Below are 25351 nucleotides of genomic sequence, written 5' to 3' on the forward strand. Positions count from 1 at the left end.
GGTTCTTTTTCACCTGCGTGCCCTAGTGGTTGAGGGGAGGAGGGAGGAGTTGAGGGGCAGGGAGAGGGTGGGGACAGTAGGCAGCAATTTGTCCAATGGATTGAGCTCGCCCCACCCCCTGAGCACTAGCCCCGCCCCCTCCCATGCCTGGACAGCAGCAGCAAAACCGTGCTCCCCTACCCAGGCGCAGCTAACACTCCTTGCCAAACCCTCACTCGCGACCCGCGGGAGGGCAGGCGGAGGAGATCATGGCCAGGAAGGTCCTAGCGGTCCTGCTGCCGCTGCTGCTTTGCCTGGCTGGCCTCACGGGGCTTCTGCTGCTCTGCATCCCCACCAGGGACGTCCGGGAGCCTCCTGCCTTTAAGGTATCTGTCCCCGGTCCTGGTCTTTTGCCTTCTCGGGTCGCTGTCCTGAAGTTGCCTCTGGGGAGGAGCAGCCCACATTTAATCAGGGTTCTGGACAGTGAGTCAACCACTGGCATGAGCCAGCAGAGCGGAGTTTGGGGCGTTAGGGGCAGAGTGGAGGAATGGGGTCCCCCACCTAGCCCACCAGGTCGGAAGTGGGACTGGGGTCTCTAAGAGTCCTGGCCTGATATACAAATCTGTTCCATATTGCAGGGCTTTTGGTCGGGTTGTGGAAGTTCTCCTCCCCAACCCCGGACCCTCGAAAGAATCATTTAGGCTGGGTACCAAGGTTCTTCCCACACACAAGACAGGGCTGGGCAGGACTGCCTGGGGCTCCCCTCCTCCCTGTTTCTGTCTTTGCTTCCGGGAGGAGCAGAAATGATTGAAACAGCAAATTGGCTGCCAAGTTTTCTTCTGGGAGTTTCTTTGGGATCCCCCCACACACATATATGAACAAAGATGATGGAGTCCTACACATACATGTATACACAGTGGGAGGCCTTGCCCCTCTCTCTGCCATAGCCAAGACCAACTCAGGTCTCTGATAGTGGATTTGTAGGCCAGGTCATGAGGCATATTATGACTCTAGTTTCTGGTCCCAAAACCAGTTTGGCAAAGGTACCCAGACCTCCTAAGTATCTTGGATGGACAGGTACTTTTGCTTTCTTATGAAGCAAAATGACCAGCTCTGAGGATGACCAAAGTTTAGCTAATGCTAACATGACCTGCATCAATTTGGGGTGCACAGGAAGCTTTATTCCTAAAATCATTGCACCCAAATTTTTTTAGATGGACTCAAAAGATGGAAAGAAGTGAGTTCTTCCCCAAACTAGCTGGTGGGAAGTTATGCAGGGCAGGGTTGAAGGGAGAGCAGATTCAGCAGCAGTCTCTTCATACTTAACTTTTAACCCTTTGTTGGATTCCTCCTGCCCTCCTTTACTCATTCTTTTCCAGGTGACCCTGATGTTGGGCTGTATAGTGGGAAGACTTCCAGGATGTTGTATGTGATGTTTGGATGGTTCACAAACTGGCTTATGAGCTCCTGAATAGTTGGGAGTTGGCTGGACCAGGATCTGGATTTCTTGATTTTTCCTGGGAGGGAGACAGAGAAGGCTGGGGCTTAAAAATATAGAAGGGAAGTAAAGAAGAGGTCTTCCCAGAGCAAGTGGTCTGTGGGTGATCCATGTATTCATTCATCCTTCTTCCTTTGGCTTTCTGGCAGACCTTCTTTTACGTCCCTCTGGGTGGGGTTCTCACTAGAGCACAACACTGATAGGGGAGGGATCCTGGGGATAAATAGCCTATCTGGCACAAGATGCCTCCTTTTGTACATCTGTACAGTAGGAGTACTCATCCATGGGAGATGACACCTAAGGCTGTATTCACAGTTTAATAATTGAATCCATTTGATTAATTCTTTATGGATTACCAGCAATACAATTGAGCAAGCCTGTTCTTTTCCATGTTACCCATGGCTTCAAAGAGGTTACCCTAATCATTTATAGCCCTTTTCCTTTCAGCTAGCAGGGTGGAAATCAAAGATGCTCTCAGACAGTGATGGAATGTTGTATTCTTTCCCTAGATCCCCCTGAAAGAGCAGCAAACTATAGCCCTACTTCATCTGATGGCCTCAAATTTCTCAACTTCAAAATATATTGACATTAAGGAAGTTTGGGGCAGAGGGGAAGAAGGAAGGAAAGTAGTGGCTTTGAGGAGACAGTACTCAGGCACTGTCCTCTTCCCACTACCACCCCAGCTATTATTCTTTACTATATGTTCCCTTGAGCACCCTTTGCATTGGAACACCTCTCTGCTTTCCTCTTCAGCTCATTACACTCCCAGGTGATTGTCAAGAACATCTGGTTCCAGAGCCCTCAATCTTAAGGACACCACAGCCCTTGCCCATCTCAGTTGCCTATAGAAGTTGGACTCATGCTGATGTTAACTTAGCTGTTCTCATCCTCTGTCCTAGGAGAATTTGCTACTCATAAGCTAGCAAGGCTTCCTGCCAGAGCAAGCCAGAACCTGAAACCCTGGGCCACCTCCACCTGAGTCTTGCTGGCCCTACTCCTTGCCATGACACTGCTCGGTTTTCCAACTGTCCCCTTCTGGAGTGTGGCTGTGTGTGGTTATGTATGTGTATATATGTGCCTCGTGTGTGTGTGTGTGTGTGTGTGTGTATGTGTGTGTGTGTGTTAGTGGTGGTGGGAAGATATTCACTCTTCCAGGGCCATTTTGGGGTTTAGTAGGCTCTAGGGCTTGAGAATTTTGTGAGCTGGGAATTTTCTAGCAACCTCCTGGAGCTAATTCTCTACCCATATTCTCTCCTCTCTCCAAGTATGGCATTGTCCTGGATGCTGGATCTTCGCACACATCTATGTTTATCTACAAGTGGCCAGCTGACAAGGAGAATGACACAGGCATCGTGAGCCAGCATAGCATGTGTAATGTACACGGTGAGGTGGGGGATAGGCAGGGGGTTCTGTACTTTTTATTTTGCAATGAGGTGGGGGATGCTTTGGTACAGAGGAATAGAGATCCCTAGAGAGAAACAACTATGGATAGATAGGAGTTGGAAACCTGAGTCAAACACTCAGCCCCCTCCCTCCTTGAGATTTCTGTCCAGAGCAGTGATTTTTCAACTTTTTTTTTGGCTCACAACACAGTATTCTTTGCTATGAGGGATGGTGGCGCACTGACTGTTTAAATTAGAAGAATTGGCAGACTCACACATGCAGCTTTACTTCATAAATGCAGCTGGTTTTCTTTTTATTTGTGAGTTCAGGGTCTGACATGTTTAGAGGTTTGTGCATAGGCAAATTTTGTTTATTTTATATATCATACTTACCACATTCCATATGTTGAGTAAATAAGTTATATTAAACGAAATTGTTTTGAATTTTCTTTTATCTACAATATCATGGTATCCAAAATTTTGCAATATACATATCAAAATCCATGGAACACACTTTGAGAACCACCAGTCATGGGAACCACAAGGTCATGGATTCTTGAAACTGGAAAGGAATTTGGCAATCTGGTCTAATCCTTCTCATTATACAGATAGATAAACCTAGGATCTGAGGAGATCAATGGTGCCCAGAGTTACATAGCAGTTCAGTCAATCATCATCAAGATAATGATTTTGGCAAGATATTGTCACTCCTCCATGCCTCAGTTCCTTCATCCTTAAGATTACGGACTGGAAAACGCAGAAAGCTGACTTCCATTTGTGAATCCTAACATCAAAATCCAGGTCTCCTGATTCCTTGTTTAGGTCTTTTCCCATTATATTTGAGGTCCTCCTGTCACTGAAGGGGTCCCAAGGTCCGAGCACTAAGGCCTGAGGTGCATAGGACTATTTGGAAAACAGGAGAATAAGAATATGGGAAAATGTCCTGAAAATGATCTTCCTAGGGGAGGAGGGTAATGAATGAATTAATAAAAAGACATTTATTGAACTCTATGTGCCAGGCACTTTATCTCCTTTCTCCTTTTCTTCCATTCTCATGTTAGCACAGATGGACATAGAGACTGGGGAAGTTGGAGCTGGTCCTCAGACCTGAGGATATGGTTTCTTTCAGATATCACCCTCCTTTGTCCCATGGCTTTGGAAGACTTCTTTTGTCTCTGCCACTCACCTGATGTGTGATCTTGGACTAGCCACTTCATTTTTTGGGGAGGCCTCAGTCTCCTTATCTGTAAAATTGGGGATTTTGGGTGATCTCCAAGGTCCCTTTATGGTACAAGATCTTCTGATCTAAGCCAGGTGGATAAGGCTGCTTAAGCTATGGCATTGTGTGTATAGGTGACACACCCAGACCCTGTTTAGGGAATTTCTTCCTGGGAAGGGTAAGGTAAGAAAGGCTTTTATGGGTTGGGGGGATGGAGGAGTGGTTAGATCTGAGCTAATGCTGTCCCTAATCTACCCCCTGTAACCAGGAATCTCTCTTTGTCTGTACACCTGTGTTTATACCCAGCTGGGAAGTGGCATTCAATTTCTTTATGTTCGAGGGCAGGAGTGGCTCCTTTACTTTTCTTGTAAAAAAAAAAAATACATTTATATTGATAGCTTTTGTTTTTACATCACCTACATTTTCCTCTGCCCCTCCCAGAGAGTCACCGCTTATAACAAAGATTTTTAAAAAGAAAGAAAAAATGCCCCCTTTCTTTTTAGCTTGGCTGGACATTCCTTTCCCAGGGATAGGAGCAAATAGATGAAAGAGGAGAACATACATGAATCATACGTGGAATCATCTTCTTTGCTATGCCAGTTTCATCTGGAAAGTCCTTCTTCCCCCAAGACTATGACCCTCTGTGCTAATCCTTAACTGTACTGTGCCCATTGGGCACAGAGAAGGCTCTACCTTTTCTAGGGTAAGAGTTTATAAGTATTTGATAATCTTTTCCCCAAGAAATTCTAGGAGGGTGCTTTGCTAGATTGATATGTGGCTACCAAGCTCTGAGCTAAGGATTTGAGCCATTTATAACTCAGTTTCCAGAATGACTTCAAAAACTCCTCCAAAACATATATTTTCTTTCCTCTTCTCCTTCACCCCAGAACCACTTTACAGTTTGATTGTTTGTCTTTTTTTCCTGTATAGAACATATTTGGAGGCAGAAGAGAAGGTATAGAGATTAGGGTGCATTTTCATAAAATAATTGGACTATAAGTTTTTAAAAAATAAATTTTATTGACTTTTCCCAATATATTCCCCCTTTGCCCTTCCTTATAGACTAGAAAAAGAGGAGGAAAAGAAGTGTAGCACAACTATTAACCAACATATGGAATGAGTTTGTTATTATATGCAGCATTCCACACTCAGCAAAAATACTGAGGCAGGTACATTCTCATGCCTTTTCTTTAAGGCCACGCTTGATCAGTATAATTTCATAGTATTCAATTTAAATTTTATTGTGACTGCTCTTTCCATTTACATTATCATATTGCCATTTACATAGTGTAGTTAGTAGTAGTGTTGTTAGTGTACATATTGTTTTTCCTGGTTCTCCTTACTTAATTTTGTATCAGTTCATATAACTTTTCCTGCGTCTGCAATATCCTATTGTATTTAAGTAATTTGTTTAGCCATTCCCCAATTGATGTGTATCCACATTGTATGTACCCTTTTCTTTGATACTTCAAAAGATGATGCTTTAATTGTTGCTATATTTTGATGTAGGGGTAGGTAAGTGGTACAGAGGATAGAGGACTGGGCCTGGAATCAGGGATTCAGGGAACTCAAGGATACTGAGTTCAAATCTGGCCTCAGACACTTATTAGCTGTGTGACTTAACAAGTCACTTAATCCTGTCTGTGTCAGTTCCTTCTCTGTAAATGGAGCTAGAAAAGAAAATGGTGAACCATTTTAGTATTGTTGCCAAGAAAACTCCAAATGACGTCTTGAAGAGTAGGACACTACTGAACAACAAAACATTTTGATGTATTTAGGACCTTTCCTGGGGTGTGCTGGAACCAACTTGTATAGTCAGGAAGCAGTTATTAGATTTTTGGTGTGAGTATTTACACCTTAGATATCTGCAAACGTCAAATAAAGGTTTGTTTTATGGCTTTGCTGATTATCTAGACTTAACAAAGTGTTAATAAAGAAGATTAAACATAAAAGTGTGTTGTGGTCACACTTTTTTTTTTCTCCCAGAGAGAAGGTTGTTAAACATTTACCAGTATATCTCTGGACCTTTATTTTTATCATTGTCCTCTCTGAGGTATAGACCTAGCAGTGAGATCTCTGGATCAAACAGCATGGGCATTTTAATGAACAAAGATCATTTTAATCACTTCTTAAACATAATTTCAGATTGTTTCTCACTCTGGTTATACCAATCCATAGCTCTACTAACAGTGTATTAATGTATCTTCCATTCTTGATTATTCCTATATTTTGCCATCTTTGCCAACTTATTTAGTGTGAGATTTGCTTTGCAGTTCTCTTGTTTCAGTGATTTGGGGCAGTCCTTCACATGGTTGTCAATAGTTCGCAATTCTGAGAACTATTGATATCCTTTGTTCATTTATCCATTGAAGAATGGATGTTGATATATGTGTATATAGTCAGGCATAGATAGAAAATTCGTTGCTAAGGCCTCTCAATTTCAGTTTTGCAACATCTATCCAATATATCTCTTCTGACATTGCCACAACTCTGGTGCAGACCCTCAACACCTCATGCCTGGATCATTGTAATAATCTGTTAATGGGTCTGCTTATCTCAAATTTCTCCTCATTTCAATCCATTTTCTATTCAGCCACTGAAGTGATTTTCCTAAAATATAAATCCAGTCATGTCACCATCCTCTCCCCTACTCAGTAAACTTCAGTGGTTTCCTATTGCTTTCAGAAGAAAACACAAAATGCTCTGTTTGGCATTCAATGCCTTTTGTAACTTAATCCCTTCTTATCTGTCCAGTATTCCTATATCTTGCTCCCTGACATGAACTCTTCCATTAAATGATTCTGCCTTCTTGGCTGCTTCACAAACCTGACCCTCCATCTCTCTGTTCTAGGCATTTCCTCTGGCTGTCTCTCATGTTTGGAATGCTTTCCCTCTTCCAGTCCAGCTACTGGTCTTCCTGGCTTCCTTTAAGTTCCAACTAAAGTACAACCCTTTATGGGGAATCTTTCCTAACTTCTCTTGATTCCCTCTTTGGATTATTTTCTATTCCTATATACAGCTTGCTTTGTATATATTTGTTTGCATGTTGCCTCAACTAATAGACCGTAGGTTCCTTGAGGACACAGAATGTCTTTTGGACTTTTTGTATCCCCAGTGCTTAGCACATAAAACATATTTCATAAATATTTATTGAATAAATAAATGTCATGTTTATGTGCATATATGTGTATATATGACAACTTGGCTCAGTGACTAGAAAGCTGGCCTCTTTGAGTTAGGAAGACAGGTCCTGAACTCAGTTCTCACCTTTAACCTATCCTGGCTGAATGACCCTGGGTAAATTACTTAACCTCTCAATGCTCTAGGCAATTTTCTAACACTAAATTGTAGAGAAAGTGCCGACCTGCATTAGTAGAGGGAATTTCCTCTCCTGAAAGTTTACTCTTCTTGTGGGGAAAACCAGGGTAGTTAACTTAAATATTTATCTGGGTTCAGAAGGGTGATGCTAATGAAATTATAGATTCAATCCCCATCCCTACATTTAAGTTCTTAGATATGACACTTACCAGTGATATATTTAATAGAAAAGTTATTTTTCCAATAGACAGCCTTCCTTCTTGTCATAATTGTGCTTATTTTATTAGTGCAAAAATTTTTTAATTTCATGTAATTAAAGTTATCTATTTTATCTTTAGAATCACTTCTATCCTTTGGTTAAGAATTTTCCTCCTGGAACAATTTGTAACTATGTCTAGAGAGCTATAAAACTGTACATTTTTTGATCCTATAATACCACTACTAGATCCGTATCCCAAAGAGATCATAAAAAAGTGGAAAGGACCTACTCGTGCAAAAAAAAAAATGTACAGAAGCTTTTTTTTGTGGTGGCAAAGAACTGGAAATTGAGGGGTTGTACTTCAATTGGGGAATGGCTGAACAAACTATAGTATAGGATGGTGATGGAATACTATCATGCTATAGAAAATGATAAGCAGGATGATTTCAGAAAAAGTTCGGAAGACCTACATGAACTGATGCAGAGTGAAATAAGCACAATTGGGAGAACACTGTACACAGTATCAGCAATATTCTACAGTGATCAACTGTGAAAGATGTAGCTACTCTCAGCAATGATCCAGGACAATCTTGAAGGCCTTATAACAAAGAATGCCATCCACCACCAGAGAAAGAATTATTGGAGTTGGATATAGATCGAAGCATACTGTTTTTCACATAAATTAATTTATGGCTCTATTTTGGGGTTTTAGTGTTATGTAAATATTCTCTTACAACAGTGGCCAATATGGAAGTGTGTTTTGCATGATAATAAATGTATAATCCAGATCAAATTGCTTACCATCTTCAAGAGGGAAGGGGGAAGGGAGGAAAGGGGACATCTTACAATTTTGGAAAATATATATTGGAAATTGTTATTACATGTAAAAGGGAAAATAAAATATCTTTGAATAAAAAAAAAAGGGAGAAAGAATTTTCTTCCTAGCCTTAGCTGTGAAAAGTACTTGATCTAGATTTCATCTCCTTTTTTATGGTGAGATTTTTAGTATTTGGGTAATATATATAACTATAAATTGTTGTAAGTCAAAGATACCTTAGGAACCATCTAGCCCAATCCCTTTCTTTTTTATTATAAAATTTTATTATGATTCACTATAATTTTCCTATCTATGCAAATGTGCTTTATTTTTTCCTAGCAATATTTTTCCCAATTACATATAGAAACCATTTTTAACTATTGTTTACTGACAATTTATGATCCAAATTCTCTTCCTCCTTCTCTTTCCTCCTCCCTCCCTGAGAGGACAAGTAACTTGATATAGGTTATACTATATTATCAGGTATTATGTATTTTATCATGTTATGAATGAAGATACATATCACACATACAGGAAAAAAACTGATGAAATAAATAAGCTGAAAAATGGCATGCTTTGACCTAAGACCCCTTCAGTTCCTTCTTTGAGGATGGAAAGCATTTTCATCATGAGTCCCTTGGAGTCATCTTGCTAATTTTTGTTTCTTTTGCAAATGATATAACTTGGACCCAGAGATGGAAAGTGCCCTCATGAAGGTCACATAATGAGTTTATGATGAGCTAAAGCTGGAACCCAGGGCTCTTGACCTGCTGACTATGCCATTTTCCCCTATACAAATAGTATGGTAATTAGAATCCTTGGTGTTTATTGGGAAAAGATAAGAGAAATGGGTTTCAATACATCTTCTTTAGGGCATTGATAAACATTGGTTATCTTCCTCTCTTCTTTTTCCCCATCTGTCTGGCTTCTTAGGTGGTGGTATCTCCAGTTATGCAGAGGATCCCCCTGGGGCAGGCCGAAGCTTGGTGGACTGTCTCAACCAAGCCATTGAAGATGTGCCCAAGGAGAGACACTCTGTCACTCCCCTCTACCTGGGTGCCACTGCAGGCATGAGACTACTGAAGTAAGTTTCTCTCGTCTGCTGCTCTGCCCACATTTCTTCCCTGGGAGTGCCTTGGCATTAGAATTGACATAGAGCTGTATGCCTTTTTCCCTTCCTCAGCCAACTTCATGTAGGCAAGTCTAGCTTTTTGTTGATCTGTTCTAGGTAAGAGATGGCAAAATCCAGTCCAGAATTTCTCTTCAGTGATCATAGGACTTCCTAGTCCACCTGAAGTACATCTTTATTTGTTGCAGAACACTCTCCTGGGCTCACTTTTATTTGCTGTAGTACACTCTCCTGGGCTTTTGGTGAAATAAAATGTTGGAACTGATTTTTCCAGGACTAAATTCTTGTTACTTGGAGACCAAATATATTCATAAAATCAAAGAATTGTAGATTTAGAGCTGTAGAAAGCATCCAGTTTAACCCTCTCATTTTATAAAAGAGGAAATTGAGACCCAAAGAAATTATATAACTTGCCCAGAATCATACAGGTGGTAAGTGACAGTCTTAGGTTTGAACTCAGGTCTGTTGTTGTACAGTCATTTTTCAGTCATATCTGACTCTTTGACCCTCCATTTGGGATTTTCTTGGCAAAGATACTAGAATAGTTTACCACTTCCCTCTTCAAGTCATTTTACAAATGAGGAATCTGAGACAAGTTGGGTTAAATGACTTGCCTAGGGTCACACAGCTAGTAAGTCTCTGAGGTTGGATTTGAATTCAGGAGAATTCCTGAGTCCAGGCCCAGGACTCTATTCATTGCACCACCTACCTAGTTGCTCAATCCAGGTTCTCTGGCTGCAAATTCAGTTTTCTTTTCACTATTCAAAGGACATTAGAAGTCCTTTAGTCTATAAGGCTCTTTACATGGAATATATGTAAATATTTTTCCAGGGGTCCAGGAACTTCAATGAGAAACAAATTTCATCTTCATTTTCACTAACCTTTAATTGAAATTTAACTTTTCCTTCAATTATTGAAAGATATTACAGCATTCTAAGAAGGAGTCCATTGGCTTTTGCAGATCCATGAAACAAAAAAAAGATTAAGAACCCCTACTTTTGTCCATCCCCCTCATTTTATAGAGAAAGCATTTGAAGCCTAGAATGTTATATAGTATTATATATAGTGTTATTATATAACATAGTATAGTATGCAGATAGAAAGTAAGAGAATTAAGTCTCAAATTTTAGTCCTTTGAGTCCAGATCCAATTTTTTAAATGTTTAATTTTTTCCAATTACATGTAAAATTTTTTAGCATTCATAGTAAAAAATGTTGCTTTAAATTCTCTCCCTCCCTCCTGTCCCCACTCCTTGAAAAGGCAAGCAGTTTGATATAGTTATACATGTGCAGTCATACAACGCTTGTTTCTATATTAGCCATGTTGTGAAAGAAAACATAGACCAAAAAACAAACAAAAAGCAAGAAAACGAAAAAAAATGTGCTTCAATCTGCATTCAGACTCCATCAGTTCTTTCTCTGGAGGTGGATAGCATTTTTCATCAAAACTCCTTCAGAATTGTCTTAGATCATTGTATTGCTCAGGATAGCTAAGAATTTCACAGTTGATCATCATACAATATTGCTGTTACCATATACAATGTTGTCCTGGTTCTGCTCACTTCACTTTGTATCAATTTATATAAGTCTTTCCAGGTTTTTCTGAAATCCTCCTGCTCGTCATTTCTTATAGTACAATAGTATGCCATCACAATCATATACCATGACTTGTTCAGCCATTCCCCAGTTGATGGATATCCTCTCAACTTCCAATTCTTTGCCACTACAAAAAGGAGTGTTATAAATATTTTATATCTATATCTTTTTCCTTTTTATCTCTTTGGATTTATACTTTGTTTTTGTTTGTTTGTTTGTTTGTTTTTACCTCTTACATGTAACAAATTTCCACACAAGTTTTCCTACGTTATATGATTGAATTTATCTCCCTCTCTCCCTTCCCTTCCCTCTTCTGGTGCTAGCATGTGATTTGATCTGGATTATACATGTATTTTTTATCTCTTTAGGATACAGACTTAGTAGTGGCATTCTGGGTCAAAGAGTATGCACAGTTTTAAGTCCTTTGGGCATAGATTGAAATTGCTCTCCAGAATGGAGATTGGATTAGTTCACAATTCTGTCAATAGAGTATGAGAGTCCCAATTTTTCATCCAACCTTTGTCATTTCTTTTTTCTGTCATATTAGCCAATCTGACAGGTGTGAGGTGGTACCTCAGAATTGTTTTACAAAGATAGTATTTTGGATGCTCTATGGCTGCCCTCTTTTTTTTTTTTTTTTTTTTTTTTTCTTTTTTAACCTACCTCCATGGGCAGGGTTGATGAGGCTGTCAGGAAGGACAGGAAAGGACATTAAGAGGTCTCTATATTTCCTGTAGCCTGACCAGTCCAGCTGCTTCAGACAGTGTCCTTTCATCAGTGACTGAGACGTTAACCCAATACCCCTTTGACTTCCGAGGGGCTCGGATTCTGTCTGGCCAGGATGAGGGAGTTTTTGGCTGGATCACTGCCAACTATCTCTTGGAGAATTTCATCAAGGTGGGTTTTGGTGACTGCTCACCCTTTTTGAGGCTCCTATTTCCTCATACCTTATCTTGCCACCAAGTAGACAACATCCTATTGTCCTAGGATACACAGGGACAAACCAGCTATTTCTCGGTCCCTTTGTTACTAACACCATGAGACTCAACTCATTTCTCTAAATCTATATACCATTTACTTGCCCCTAATCACAACTCTAACCCAGCTAAGTGCTTAAAAATCTTGTCTATGACTGCTCTCGTTAGGGCCCCACATGGGTAGACAGGGGGCTGGATCTTTGGTGGCACCTGGCTTTGCTACTGAATTCCTTATTCATTTGGATAAGAAACTCTTCCCCATAAAACACCAGCACTTCTTTCATGATTCCAGTCTCAGAAAACTCCTTGGGGGAGGAGGGTTGTGCACCTGAGAGAGCTAAGTCTTTGACACATAGTGGGTACTTAATAAATCTTTATTGATTTCTCTTCTCTCCCTTTCCCTTTGTCTTCCCCTTCTCTTATAGTATGGCTGGATAGGGCAGTGGATCCGACCAAGGAAGGGGACAGTGGGGGCCATGGACCTAGGTGGAGCATCTACACAGATCACCTTTGAGACAGACAGACAAATTGAGGACCCTGCCAATGAGGTCAAGTTGCAGCTCTATGGCCAGAGTTACAGAGTCTACACCCACAGCTTCCTGTGCTATGGTAGAGACCAAATCCTTAAGAGGTTGCTGGCTGGTGTGCTTCAGGTATGACTAGCCAACTCCAAAGGAAGGGCCCCTTGGGACCACCCCTACTTGTCTAAAGTACTCTCCCTCTCATCCCACCTGCAATCTCCACTGCTACTCAGTGTCTCTCTTGCCAGCAAAGAGCCTCTATTCAGGAGCTCTGTTCTTATATGACTTTCAGACTCTGATGTGAGTCTCTTGCCTGGGTGGGCTTGCTAGCTCTCTCTTTTCTACTTCCCTTACCCAACCAGCTCAAGATAACAACTTCCTCAGTTTTCCCTGATTCTATGAGCAGGTAGAAGGTGTAAATGAATCAATTAATCCATAAGCCCTTACTAAGTTCCCAGTATGCCCGTCCTATGCAGGAGATAAGAAAAGGTGCAGGGTTTGTTCCCTTGGAGTTCATAGGATGGTTAGGGAGATGAGATCCATCCTTCTATCCAAGTCATATCATCTCATTTATACCTCATGTATTACCTCACCACAACTCTGGGAGATAGGTGTGATTATTATCCCCATTTTAGAGATGAAGAAGCTGAAGCTGAAGCAGAGAGAGGTTAAGTGACTTGCCCAGAGTCGTGTAGCTAGTATATGAGGCTAGATTTGAACTCAGGTCTTTCTGACTCCAGGCCCATCATTCTGTACAGTTCTTCATGAATTTGTCTCATTTAAGAATTAGACATCAAAATAGGACAATGTATAATCCAGAACTCTATAGAGGGTGTAGTTCAAACCCTGAGTGTTCTAAAAGTAAAGAGAAGGGGCAAGATTCATGGTGGAAGAAGTGGTAAGAGAAGACTTTTCAAAGGAGGTAAAATTTGAACTGATACTTAAAGGATGAATGGGTAGAATATAGATAGGCAGTAGAGAGGGGAAGACGATTTTAAGTTGGGGGATGCATTAAACAAAGTGCAAAGACAGAAACAGCTCTAATGTGTAAGGCTCAGTAATGATACAGGGCTAGCTGAATGAAGACTAGATATAGAAAAATAATAGGATTAGAGCAGGCATTTCAGAAATTTGGGGGCCTTGAATGCCACGTGGAGAATTTTAAGCTTGATCTTACAGTCAGTGAAGACCCAATAGAAATTCTTAAGTAGGGAAATAACATGATAAAAAATGAAGTTTGAAGATGATTGATCTGGTAGCTGTTCCGGCTGGGGCCAGGCCAAGATTGGGAACATTGGTGGCTTGCTAGTGGGGGGGAAGGGAGGGCAGGATGTATACTGGTAGGAGTTTCTACACCTAATTCCCTGTATCTTCCGTATTCCAGAGATATAACTCACATCCCTGCTGGCCCAAAGGCTATCAGACCAAAGTCCTCTTGAAGGATGTATACACATCACCATGTACTTCAGCCCTGAGACCTCAGCACTATGATGACAATGCCAAGACAACCCTTTCTGGGAGTGGTGATCCTATCCTCTGCCAGCAGCTTGTTTCAGATCTTTTCAACTTCTCATCCTGCTCTTTCTCCAGATGTTCCTTCAACAGCATTTTCCAGCCTCCTGTAGCTGGGAACTTTATTGTGGGTCCAAGGACATCATTTCTCTTTGGGCATGGGATAGGGTCTTCCTCCCAGAGGGCCATTAGGGGTCTAGTATTCATTTTTGCAGCTAAATCCCATCTTATCCAAAGGGTTAGGCCTGCGGCTTATCGTCCTGGACTTTATCCCAGATACTGATTTCTCCATCTGTGCCATTAGACCCTCTTTGGGAGAGAGCAAGTAGCCCATAGTTCAACCCAGATACCAATTGTCCCTCAGCTGAGGGATTTAAATCACCCTCATGGAAGCAGCTGTAAATGTGTTTGTCTCAAGATGAACAGGGATGGTATATAGGGGAATCTGAAAGTTTAGGGTCTTAGTACACTTGGATAATAAGGAGGGGATATAACAGTTACAGGCCATTGAACGTACAGGAGTCAAGATCTAGTCACTAGGGGTGGGGTGGATATAAGAGCTGAGAGTAGGCAAGCAGAAGGGGGAGAATTAGACGTTCCCTTGCCAGGATGTGGAGCAGCGGTGACTATTTCCATATCCTTATCCTTACTTCTATATCCTGTACCTGGCCTTAGGCCTTCTCTGCCTTCTACTACACTGTGGACTTCCTTCAGAAGATGATGAAGCTGCCTGTGACTTCTCCAGTGGAGCTGGGGGCTGCAACTAAGGCTCTTTGCAATGAGTCATGGGAAAAGGTAAGGCTCCTTTGATATCTGCACAATAGGTACAAGATTTTATAGAGTTGGGAGCATATGGGCCATTTCTGTCAATCACTCCAACTTCCCAACCCCATCTTGTCTAGAATGGAGGGCCACCATCTTGGTAGAAACTTTCATCAGCTGTTTCTCAGCCTGAAAGGATTGCATTTGTAATCCTAACCTTAAGATCATCCAAAGGACAAGGTTTTGATGTCTACCTGATAGTTCTGATGTGATTTACACAGGGAAAGGTTTAATGAAGATAGATCAGATAACAGAGGTGGCCAAGCAAGAACACCACTGTTCTGGCTTTGAGAAAGTGTCATACAGAAACTATGACACACAATATGCAAAATGGCTGAGTGACCTATCTTGTTAAAATTAAAATTAAAAATGATCATTTGGAAATTCATGAGACTAAATAAAATAAATTATATGAACAATTAATCACTAACATTATTGCTCTTTTTGGCCATTATCATTAGGGTGATTAATAATAAATAAGCATAAAAATATTTAAATAAATTCTTAAATGATGTTTTGAGAAGTCTGTAGCATTTATACTGGGCAGCTGAGTGATGTAGTAGGTAGAACTCTTCATGAGTTCAAATCCAGCCTCAGATACTTTTACTAGGTTTGTGACCTTGGGCAAGTCACTTCACCATTTGCCTCAATGTCCTCATCTGCAAAATGAGCCAGAGAAGAAAAGAGCAAACCATTTTGCGAAGAAAACCTCAAAATGGGGTCATGAAGAATTGGACAGGATGGAATAGCAACAAAATAAGTGTAAAGAGAGAATAGAAGGGGGCCCAGGATAGAGCCTTTGAGTCCCCTTATGGTTAGGGTGTGTGATATGAAAGGTACAGCAACCAAAAAAAAACCGAAGAAGGGCCAGACTGGTAGGAGGGGAACTCAAAAGAAGAGAGAGAAGGGGGCAGCTGGGTAGCTCAGTGGATTGAGAGCCGGGCCTAGAGACAGGAGGTCCTAGGTTCAGATCCGGCCTCAGATGCTTCCCAGCTGTGTGACCCTGGGCAGGTCACTTGATCCCCATTGCCTACCCTTGCCAATCTTCCACCTATAAGTCAATACACAGAAGTTAAGGGTTTAAAATTAAAAAAAAAAAAAAAAGAAGAAGAAGAAGAAGAGAGAGTATCTAGAAGGGTGGTTAAGAATGCCAGAAACTTCAGAGCAAATAAGAAGGAGAAGAGATAATGAGATTTGTCAAACAATTAAGAAGTTTTTGGTAATTTTGGAGACAGTAGTTTTAGCTAAGTGAGGGCAGAGAGTGGTTTCAGTTAAGTGAAAGCAGCTAGATTGCAAAGGGGTGAGAAGTGAGTGAAAGGAGAGGAAGTGAAAAAGGGGGCAAATAGCTTCTTCTTGGAGTTTGGCTATAAAAGGGAGGAGAGATATAGATTGAGGCTATGGTAGAGTCTAGTAAAGGTTTGTTTGTTTTTGGAAGGTTGTGGCCTGGATGTTTTTATAAGCAGCCAGAATGGAATCAGATAGTGTGAGATCAAGGATTAGTGGAAGATGATTGTGGAGATGATCTTCTGGAAAGAACTGTAGGCAAGAGAATTGAAAGTACTTGTAGAGGGATTGGATTTAGTAAGAATAAGGATTAACTCTTCATCAGCTACTGAAGGAAGCAAAGGCATGAGGATTGGTGTCAAGAGGTTTTGAGAGAAGAGAGAGCTAATGGCAAAAGTTCTGAATGGTGTTTATTTTCTCAATAAAAATAAACCTTAAGGTCCTTAGCTGAGTGAGAGGGGAGTGGATGTTTTGGGAGGATTGGGGAGAAAGAAAGGAAAGTTTGGAGTAGCCTGTGTGGGGAATGGGTTGGAGCATCAGTTAGGAAGGAGTAAAAGAGTTCCCTTGCTGAGGTGGGGGCCCAGTTGAGATTAGATATTATAAATTTGGAATGATCTTTGCTGGCATGGAAATGTGATTTCATCCAGCTCTACTCAGCAGCACATGAATAGGAGTGGAAGAAGTAGATAAGTAATCCAGGTTTGGGGTTTTTAGCTTCAAGAAGATTCTTTCCAACACTTTCACCTGCATCATCCCACTGGATCCTCCAAAGGGAAGCAAAGACACATGGATCTACTTCATAGATGAGGTAACTGAGATTCAGATAGAGAGATTGACCTGGAAAGATTCAAATTTCAGCTTAGGGATGGGACTTATTGACCTCTAAGGCCATTTTCTAATTCTTTGCTAGTTCAAAACTATACAGTGAGTTAACATGAGAGACAGAATTAGGAAGAACTGGCTCTCCTGACTCACTGGCAAGGGCTTTTTGACATTACATTACATCTCGTGGTTAATTAAATTGGAACTGATTATTATTGTACCAGGAGTGAACTTTTGCTGTCCACTGTGTCTGACTCTTTTCGTGACCCCATCTGGAGTTTTCTTAGCAAAGATTCTGGAGTGGTTTGCTATTTTCTCCTCCAGATCATTTTACAGACAAAAAACATAGGCAAACAGGGCTAAGTGACTTGCCCAGAGTCACGCAGCTAGGAAGTATCTGAGGCCAGATTTGAGCTCAGTCTTCCCCTAAGTCTAGGCTCAGCCTTTTTTATTATTCTTCACCATGGATCTGCCCACAAGACTGAGCTAATATTGGATAGTTTATTCTTGCCTATTGGGTCATTTGAAAGAACCTCAAGCCACTCTCTGTTCGAGTTCCCAAGTGACATATTTTTTTGTCTTTAAGAAGACCCAAACTTCCTATTTTGGTTAAAATGTTAATTTGCCAGCTGAGTACCCCATCCTTGCCCCCTTTCTGCATTTAAAGGCATAGAAAGGAGCACCCAAATGTTCATGTACTGATCTACCAAAGGAAATCTGGCTGAATTTTCTAGAGGGAGGCTATATGGCCTCCTTTAGTTATGGGGCAGATTTCTGATTCCTTGTGGTTATGGTTTAGTAGAAAAAAAGACTGAACCAAGAATACCTGGGCTTTGTGCCCTACTATGATCCTAATCAACAAATGTTAGGAACAAGTTGAGGTACTTTCTCTGGGACTCTGTTTCCTCATTAATATACTGGAGGTGGAGATAGGAGGAAGTTAGATTAGAAAATCTTCAAGGTTCCCGTAAGCTCTGAAGTTCTGATTCTAAAATAGCACAACTCCTGGGAAAATAAATAGGGGTGGGAAGTCCAGACTCTGACAATGGCACTGCTAAGAGTTCTGTGCCCCATCTTCAGCTGTTGGAGCGAGATCCCAAGGAGCAGGCCCGCCTAGCAGATTACTGTGCCTGTGCTACTTTTGTATCCCAGCTCCTTGTTCAAGGCTACAAATTTGATGAAGATACTTTCCCCAGTATTGCTTTCCAGAAGAAGGTATGCATTGGATTGGGGGGGGGGGGGAGAGAGGGAAAAAGCAGGAAAGGTTGGAAGGGAGAGAGGAGGAGAAGATGGAAGGGAGGGGGCAATAGAGGGTGGAAGGGAGAGGGGAGGGGAAAGCAGAGTTTGGAAAAGAAGGGTCCTGTGTGATCCTGGGTGAGTCTTTTTCAGCTCAGCCCTTTTAGTTTTTCTGCTTTAGAACCAATATGTAGTATTGATTCAATGATGGAAGATAAGGATTTTAAAAACATGAAAAAAGAAAGGGAGAGGGTAAGAGAGGGTGGAAGGGAGAGGGAAGAAGTTGGAAGGAAAGTGGGAAGATAGGTTAGAAAGGAGAAGGGGGGGAAAGGGTAGGGGAGATAAGAAAAGTCTTTTTCAGCTTCTCCTTCTTTTCCACAGTAGCCCCTTGGAAATTAGAGTGTGGCTACCAATTGGGCATTGCCCGGCATAGCCTAGCTTGGAGCTCTCTGCCTCATGGGTACCCAAACCCCACACCACTGTGATCCTTTACAGTCTTTGGCTGCTTAGACCAAGGGGAATTAGAATAAGAAAGTTTGTGGTTTGGTCTCCCTCTGAAAAAGTATATGTCCAAAAAAAAAAAAAGTATATAAAAGAGACGTGGGCAGAAAAAGTAACTGGAATTGGGAAGAAATGTTTGCTCACGCTTTTCAGGGAGAGGATGAGGGCAATGAGAGTGTATCAGGGAATTCAAGTGACCCAAGGGATTGTAGCTTCTTATTCTTTCTCCCTAGGCAGGAGACACATCTATTGGCTGGGCACTAGGTTACATGCTGAACCTGACCAACATGATTCCACCTGACCAGCGGAACTTCTACAAGAGCACAGACTATGGTTCTTGGGTGGTCTTAATTCTGCTTTTCATCATGGTCATTCTTGTTGCTTTGGCCATGCTTTTTTGCTTTGCTCATTCTTTCAAGTCACAGACTGCCATCTAAGTTAGGTGCCTGACTGCGATGGGTCAGGGACAGCCCTGACCTCTCTATTGCCCCCAGCCCTGCTGTCCCCTCCAACTCTTCTAGAAGCAGCAGGACTGTCTCCTTTCTCAGTGTAGGCTTTATCAGAAAGGACATTTCACTGCCTCCTTCCTGGCATTTGGAGGTGGGGTGGTGCTATTTGATGGATTGTGGGGAAGGAAGAGACTAGAGCAGAGGAATAATTTTTGTAACTTGGTTTTCCCTTCCTCAGCTTGGGCAAATCTCTTCCTATTACTGGTTGCTTCCTTGAGGAGGTTGTACTGAATGAAAAGCAAAGTCTGGCAGAGATGCTGACAATAATTCTCACCAAATCTAGCCTAAGGCTTCTAGAGCTGGAGATCCCAGCAACCAGATTGTTCCCAAACCTTAGTCCACACATCTATTTGTGAGCAGGTATTTGTATGACCTGCCAATACTATAAACGTGGGGCAACTTGGCTTCCAAGAAGGCTTTGGAGAGGACATAGCCAGAACCCAGATTTGGTAATTAGTTAGAAGCCCCAGATCTGATCTGCAAGTCATGGAGTGGCAGAGATCCAGGCTTTAGCCCCAGTTTTCTGACCGATAGTCCGGCTTAAACTCCAGACCCCTTCTGTCCCCCTCTTCCATATCGGTCTTACTTGAATCAGACCCTTCCTTTACTGTGGCTCCTGGTATTCAGGGATAAGGATATTGACTGAGCTATTCAGGTAAGCCTATCCTATGGGGTAGGGATGGGTTCTGATCTCTCCATGGAGGACATTAGCCCTGTGAAGAGAGGCTGGTAAGACTTGATTAACGGAGAGCCTTGGGGATGGGGAGTAGAGATTAGGCTCAGTGGAGGGGGTTGGGGGAGATCATGGAGATCACTGTCCTAATTTCAAACCCCAGAGCTGCCCAGCATGCATATGGTTCTCACTGTGGTGCTCGTACAACTTGGGGAGGGGGGAATTGGAGGAGAGAGAGACTTGCTGTTTGCATCTCTCTATGCCTGCCCTGGGAGATCCATGGATGCATTCATCACTTGTATTAAAAAAAAAAAGTTTGTAATAAAATGTATCCTGGATAACTAGCCAGTGCTGAGTCTCATTTCTCCCTGGGGGAAGTCCCCGATTGATCCCTGGCCCACATGCACAATGCAGAGCTATAGCCTACAGTCCCAGAAACCCAAGTGCTAAGGAGAATGCCAACTAGAAGGGTCACCTTGAGATCAGGGTAAGGATGGGTATGTGTGCAGAGCATCCTTCATGGAAACCTTCCTAGAGTAATCTACCTTGAGAAGATGGATTTTTTGAGCTGGGTTTTGAAGGAGTGGAGGTTGTCTAAAAGTAGAAAGGGAGAGAGGATCAAATCCATCATTCCCCTGCCTTAATTAAGAATCAACATTATTTCTCCCAGGCAGAAGAAATTCATTAAGACTTACAGAAAGGGGGGCAGCTAGGTGACTCAGTGGATAAAGAACCATGCCCAGAGACAGGAGGTCCTGGGTTAAAGTATGGTTCCAGACACTTCCTAGCTGGGTGACCCTGGGTTTAACCCCTATTGCCAAGTGTGAGAGTAAAAATGAATAAATACTCCAAGTATTCAAATATATAGGATTTAACAATAACAAAATGAGAGAGAAAAGGGATACCTTCAGCTGAGTGAGAAGAGCACAGAGAGCCAGAGAGCCAGAGACCCACACCTGCCACTGCTTACCAAAGGTAAAGCCCAAAAAGAGCCCGCAGATTGGGTTTCAGCCAAATTTATCTCTCAAACCTCCTGATGGAAAGTGAGCACGTAACTTAAAAGGATGCTGGGGAAATGGATTTCAGGTGAAGGAAATTTTCTATTTGCACACTAGCTCTTATTAGTCTTCTGCCTAGGAACCAATACACCATATTGATTCTAGGATGAAAGGTAAGGGTTAAAAAAAAAAAGACAGAAATGCTGGGTATTTGTGGGGGCAGGGTACATGTGATGTGTGCATGCTTGTGTGTGTGTGTGTGTGTGTGTGTGTGTGTGTGTAGTCTTTGCCAGCCACCTGTACCAATATTTTATTACCTCCCTTAGGAGCATTCCCTCCAGTCTCAGTTTTTTCTCTCATGAACATGCTGCTCTTGCTACTGCTGCTCTAGCCCATGTCCTCTAGTGTTCCCTGGGTAGAGAGGAAGTGCCATGGAGTCCCAGTCTCTGGTTAGTCTGCAGGAAGCCGCAATGCACATTGGCCTGAATCTCTGTACTCTAATCTCCACCCAGGCAGATGTTTGGCTGGTGCTGGGAGGTGGAGGGAGAAGGGGGGAGGCAGGAGAAGCTGTTGTCACTGGTGACTCAGGGTGGATATGCAGAAGGGAGGGGAGAGAGGAGTCAGCACACCCATAGAGACTGGATCTGATGTATAGGATGCTCAGCTTTAGACCAGCTGGGGGGAGGGGGAGCCACCTTTATCTTTAAACAGGGGCACTCTTTGACAGCATTACCTTCAGGGAGATACTACTGACTTAATGTTTAGGAGGGGTTGAATGGAAAAGAAAAGCATGGATTTATGCCAATCTTCAGTATTACTACATGAATTATCTATCCCCTGTATTCTCCCCCTTTGAGTCCACAAGGAGATGGACACACCCCACTCTGCAGCACAGTGGGCAAACAGCCCTGTGTCCACCTCCTCCAGCCAGGATTACACCCAGCCAAAAGCCTCTCCCTGTATCCTCTGCAGTGCTGTTTAGGCCACTTAAAGATCCTGAGCACCACCGGCCTGGCTTGCCCTTGGAGGTGGTTTCTGTGCATCTGGCAAAGGTTGTGGGACTGAGCCCCCAGTTTTCTAGGCCAGGAAAAAGGTAGTGTAATTCTTGTATAGACTACTACTTTCCTCAGGGTTGGGTGACTGAGAGAGCTTTAAGAATTTAGAAGCTCTGGTTAAATATTTTTTTAAATGGCTCTTGACCCTAACTCTCCCTTGTTTCCCCAAATTTTTGAATGGAATGAAAATTTAGAATGGAAATGACTTCTGCTACTCCCAGGCATGGATGGACTGGGTTTTGTTTACAATTAAAGTATCTGCAAGGCTGGGGTATATGTAATTGGACCAAGAGATTATAGTAAAGCATGCCCCCTTGGAAGTTTTCTTAAACTGGGATGGATATAGCCATTCTGGTTCTTTGCAATAAGCCCTAGCTAGATGAGCAGAGAAGGTCCTGGGTCCTTCTTCCCCTCCCTTCAATTGGAATGATTCATCTCAAATGCTCCTGTCCTGTCTCCCCCCAATTTCTGGGAAATGAGCTCAGAGGCTATTTTGGTCTGGCCAGGCTGACCTTCAGGAATGGGAAGGGGTGGGTGCAGTGAGGAGGGGGCAGGTTCTCCTACAAGTGAGCCCCTACCAATAATCATGATTCTCCAATTGGGAAAGCTGGCCAAGACCAGCCCCGCAGTGTGTTTCTGAGCCAACCAGCCCTGCAGTGTGAAGGACTGGGGTTACACCCTTCTTTTCCTCATAGTTGGAGGAATAAGAGTAGGCCTCTCCCCTGAAATACCTCCTGTACAGTCATACCAGCATCTCCTACTGGGAGACACTGGCAGAATTCTAACAGGGTGGTTCTGGGGTATAATAATGGGAAAACTGTATTATAAAGGACACAGTATGTTGTATCAAGGACCTTGAGATTACAATAAGAGAGACCCTTGGGACTTTATGGGGGTACATTTAGGATGTTATAACAAGGACCAGAAGGGAACTGTGAATGGGATGTAACAAAAACATCAGGAATTGTAATAGTGCCTTGGGTCTGGGTACCTCAGGGCTTTGTAACAGCATTAGCTAGGTTCTGAGATGAAGTTGGGGGCATTGTGTCTAGGACCTTGAGCTTATTGTAAGGGGAACCCCAAATGAACTTTACATACTAGTCTTTTTATCTTCCTAGAAGCACCTCTGATCATGGCTGACCGACTAAAGGCTCTTGACCTCTCAGAGGCTGGGGCAACCCTGTAAGACTATAAATTGCAGAGGTGTAGATCTGCTTTGGTAAAGGGAATGGCCTCATTAGCAGTTCCACATATCAATGAACTCACTGGTCCAATCCCATCCCATTTAGCCCTTATAAATGTACTCGGTTCAGGCCAGCTTAACACGTGACTTTACAGTAGCAGACTAGAATGGTTGATTTAAAGTAAGAGAACCTGCATTCAAATCCTGGCTCAGCCACTTACTATCTGTGAGGTCTTAGGCAAATCACTTGATATCTTTGGGTCTTAGTTTCTTCATTTGTAAAAGGGGGTGATGACCTCTATGGTTCTTTCCAGCTCTAAATTCTGTGATCCAGGTTTAGTTCATTCATTACGTCTTTTTTTTTTTAACCTTTACCTCCTGTCTTAGAATTAACTTATTGTTTCTGAGGCAGAAGAGCAGTAAGGGCTAGATAACTGGGGTTAAGTGACTTGCCCAGGATTATACAACAAGGAAGTGTCAGAAGTCAGATGGGGGGGAGTGGGGAGAGTGGGCAGCTTGGTAGCTGGGTAGTTGAGTGGATTGAGAGCTAGGCCTAGAGATGGGAGGTCCTAGGTTCAAATCTGGCCTCAGACCCTTCCTAGTTGTGTGACCCTGGGCAAGTCACTTGACCCCCATTGCCTACCCTTACCACTCTTCTGCCTTGGAGACAATATACAGTATTGACTCTAAGACAGAAGGTAAGGGTTTAAAAAAAAAAGTCAGATTGGGGCCCCCGGTCCTCCAGACCCCAGGCCTGGCTCTCTATTCACTGGGTTACCTAGCTGCCCTTACCCATTACTTCTTTTTTTTTTTTTTTTTAAACCCTTGTACTTCGGTGTATTGTCTCATAGGTGGAAGAGTGGTAAAGGTAGGCAATGGGGGTCAAGTGACTTGCCCAGGGTCACACAGCTGGGAAGTGGCTGAGGCCGGGTTTGAACCTAGGACCTCCCATCTCTAGGCCTGACTCTCACTCCACTGAGCTACCCAGCTGCCCCTTACCCATTACTTCTTATGGGAAGCCTTTCCTGATCCCTTGATTGTTAATCCTCTTTATCCCTTAATGATTAATAATAATAATAATAGCTAACACATATATTGCTCTTTAACATTTAAAAATCACTTCATATATATTATTTTATTTGATCCTCACAACAATCCTGGGAGGTAGATGATTTGCCTGTGGTCACACAGCTACAGTGTTTAAAATATGTCCAGGATTTCCCCAAAGTCTTGCACTAAGAATTGCAACAGTTATTCTGGGGTTCAGCTAGGTGACTCAGTGGATTAAGAGCCTGACCTAGAAACCTGACGTCTTGGGTTCAAATCTGGCCTCAGACATGTTCTAGCTGTGTGATCCTGGGCAAGTCACTTAACCCCCATTGCCTAGCCCTCACGGGTTTTCTGTCTTAGAACCAAAGCACAGAATTGATTGTAAGACGGAAGGGTTTTAAGAAAAAGTCTTTCTGTATCTGTATTTTTACTTGCATTCCACTCAGTAGAACTTAAGCTTCTCGTTTTGTCTTTGGAACCCTTCAGCCCCTAGCACAGTATCTAGTGCATAGTAGTCACAAGCCATCTAATGAATGTTGGATGGCATTGGATTGGATTACAAACCCAACGGGACATCCTCGCCCCCTAGTGGTTGCAACAAGAGCCCGATCCTCTGGCTGGTTCTGATGGCCTTCCCGTGGGGTGTCTTGGTGCAAGGTTGCCTACGTGTGTATGTGTGCAGTGGGGCTGGGGTCTTTGTGAAGAGGTGTGGTTAAGGGCAAACGTTAAGCGGAAATTACCTTTCAAGGGCCCCAACCCCTGTCTCATAATCATAAGCCCTTTCTAAGACCCAGAGTTTGGGGAAGAACAGAAATGTAGGACTAGAGCAGCTGGTCTAAGGACTGCAGGAGGTGGGAGGAGACAAATCTTTCCTTTGCACTGAGCCTTGATTTCCCCTAGTGACCATTCCCTTAGTAGCAGAGGGGGGAAGTGGGAGGGGACAGGAGAGACGTGGGCGGAGCTGCACACGGAGGGGGCGGGACAAGGGGCGGACCCTAGGGCGAGGGCACCGCCCCCTCCAGCTGCTCCTGCGGTCAGTAGCCCAGCTCACGCAGTTCGGGCCCAGCACCTG

At 42.7% G+C, this 25351-nt stretch overlaps 1 protein-coding gene across 2 annotated transcripts; it reads left to right on the forward strand.

Annotated features, from left to right (window-relative positions):
• Nucleotides 1-248: 248 nt before the first annotated feature.
• Nucleotides 249-20337, forward strand: ENTPD2 (ectonucleoside triphosphate diphosphohydrolase 2). 2 transcript variants are annotated; one of them, XM_044661217.1, is made up of 9 exons: nucleotides 249-365; nucleotides 2743-2860; nucleotides 9346-9496; nucleotides 11874-12033; nucleotides 12539-12766; nucleotides 14019-14273; nucleotides 14822-14941; nucleotides 18155-18289; nucleotides 19045-20337. In XM_044661217.1, the coding sequence occupies exons 1-9, from the start codon at nucleotides 249-251 to the stop codon at nucleotides 19246-19248; spliced, it is 1488 nt and encodes a 495-aa protein (XP_044517152.1). In that variant the 3' UTR covers nucleotides 19249-20337. The 2 variants fall into 2 exon arrangements, with proteins under 2 accessions (XP_044517152.1, XP_044517153.1); XM_044661218.1 differs by having other exon boundaries at nucleotides 18227-18289.
• The last annotated feature ends 5014 nt before the right edge of the window (nucleotides 20338-25351 follow it).

The sequence above is a fragment of the Gracilinanus agilis genome, chromosome 2 (genome assembly GCF_016433145.1).
Source record: "Gracilinanus agilis isolate LMUSP501 chromosome 2, AgileGrace, whole genome shotgun sequence".
Taxonomy (NCBI): domain Eukaryota; kingdom Metazoa; phylum Chordata; class Mammalia; order Didelphimorphia; family Didelphidae; genus Gracilinanus; species Gracilinanus agilis.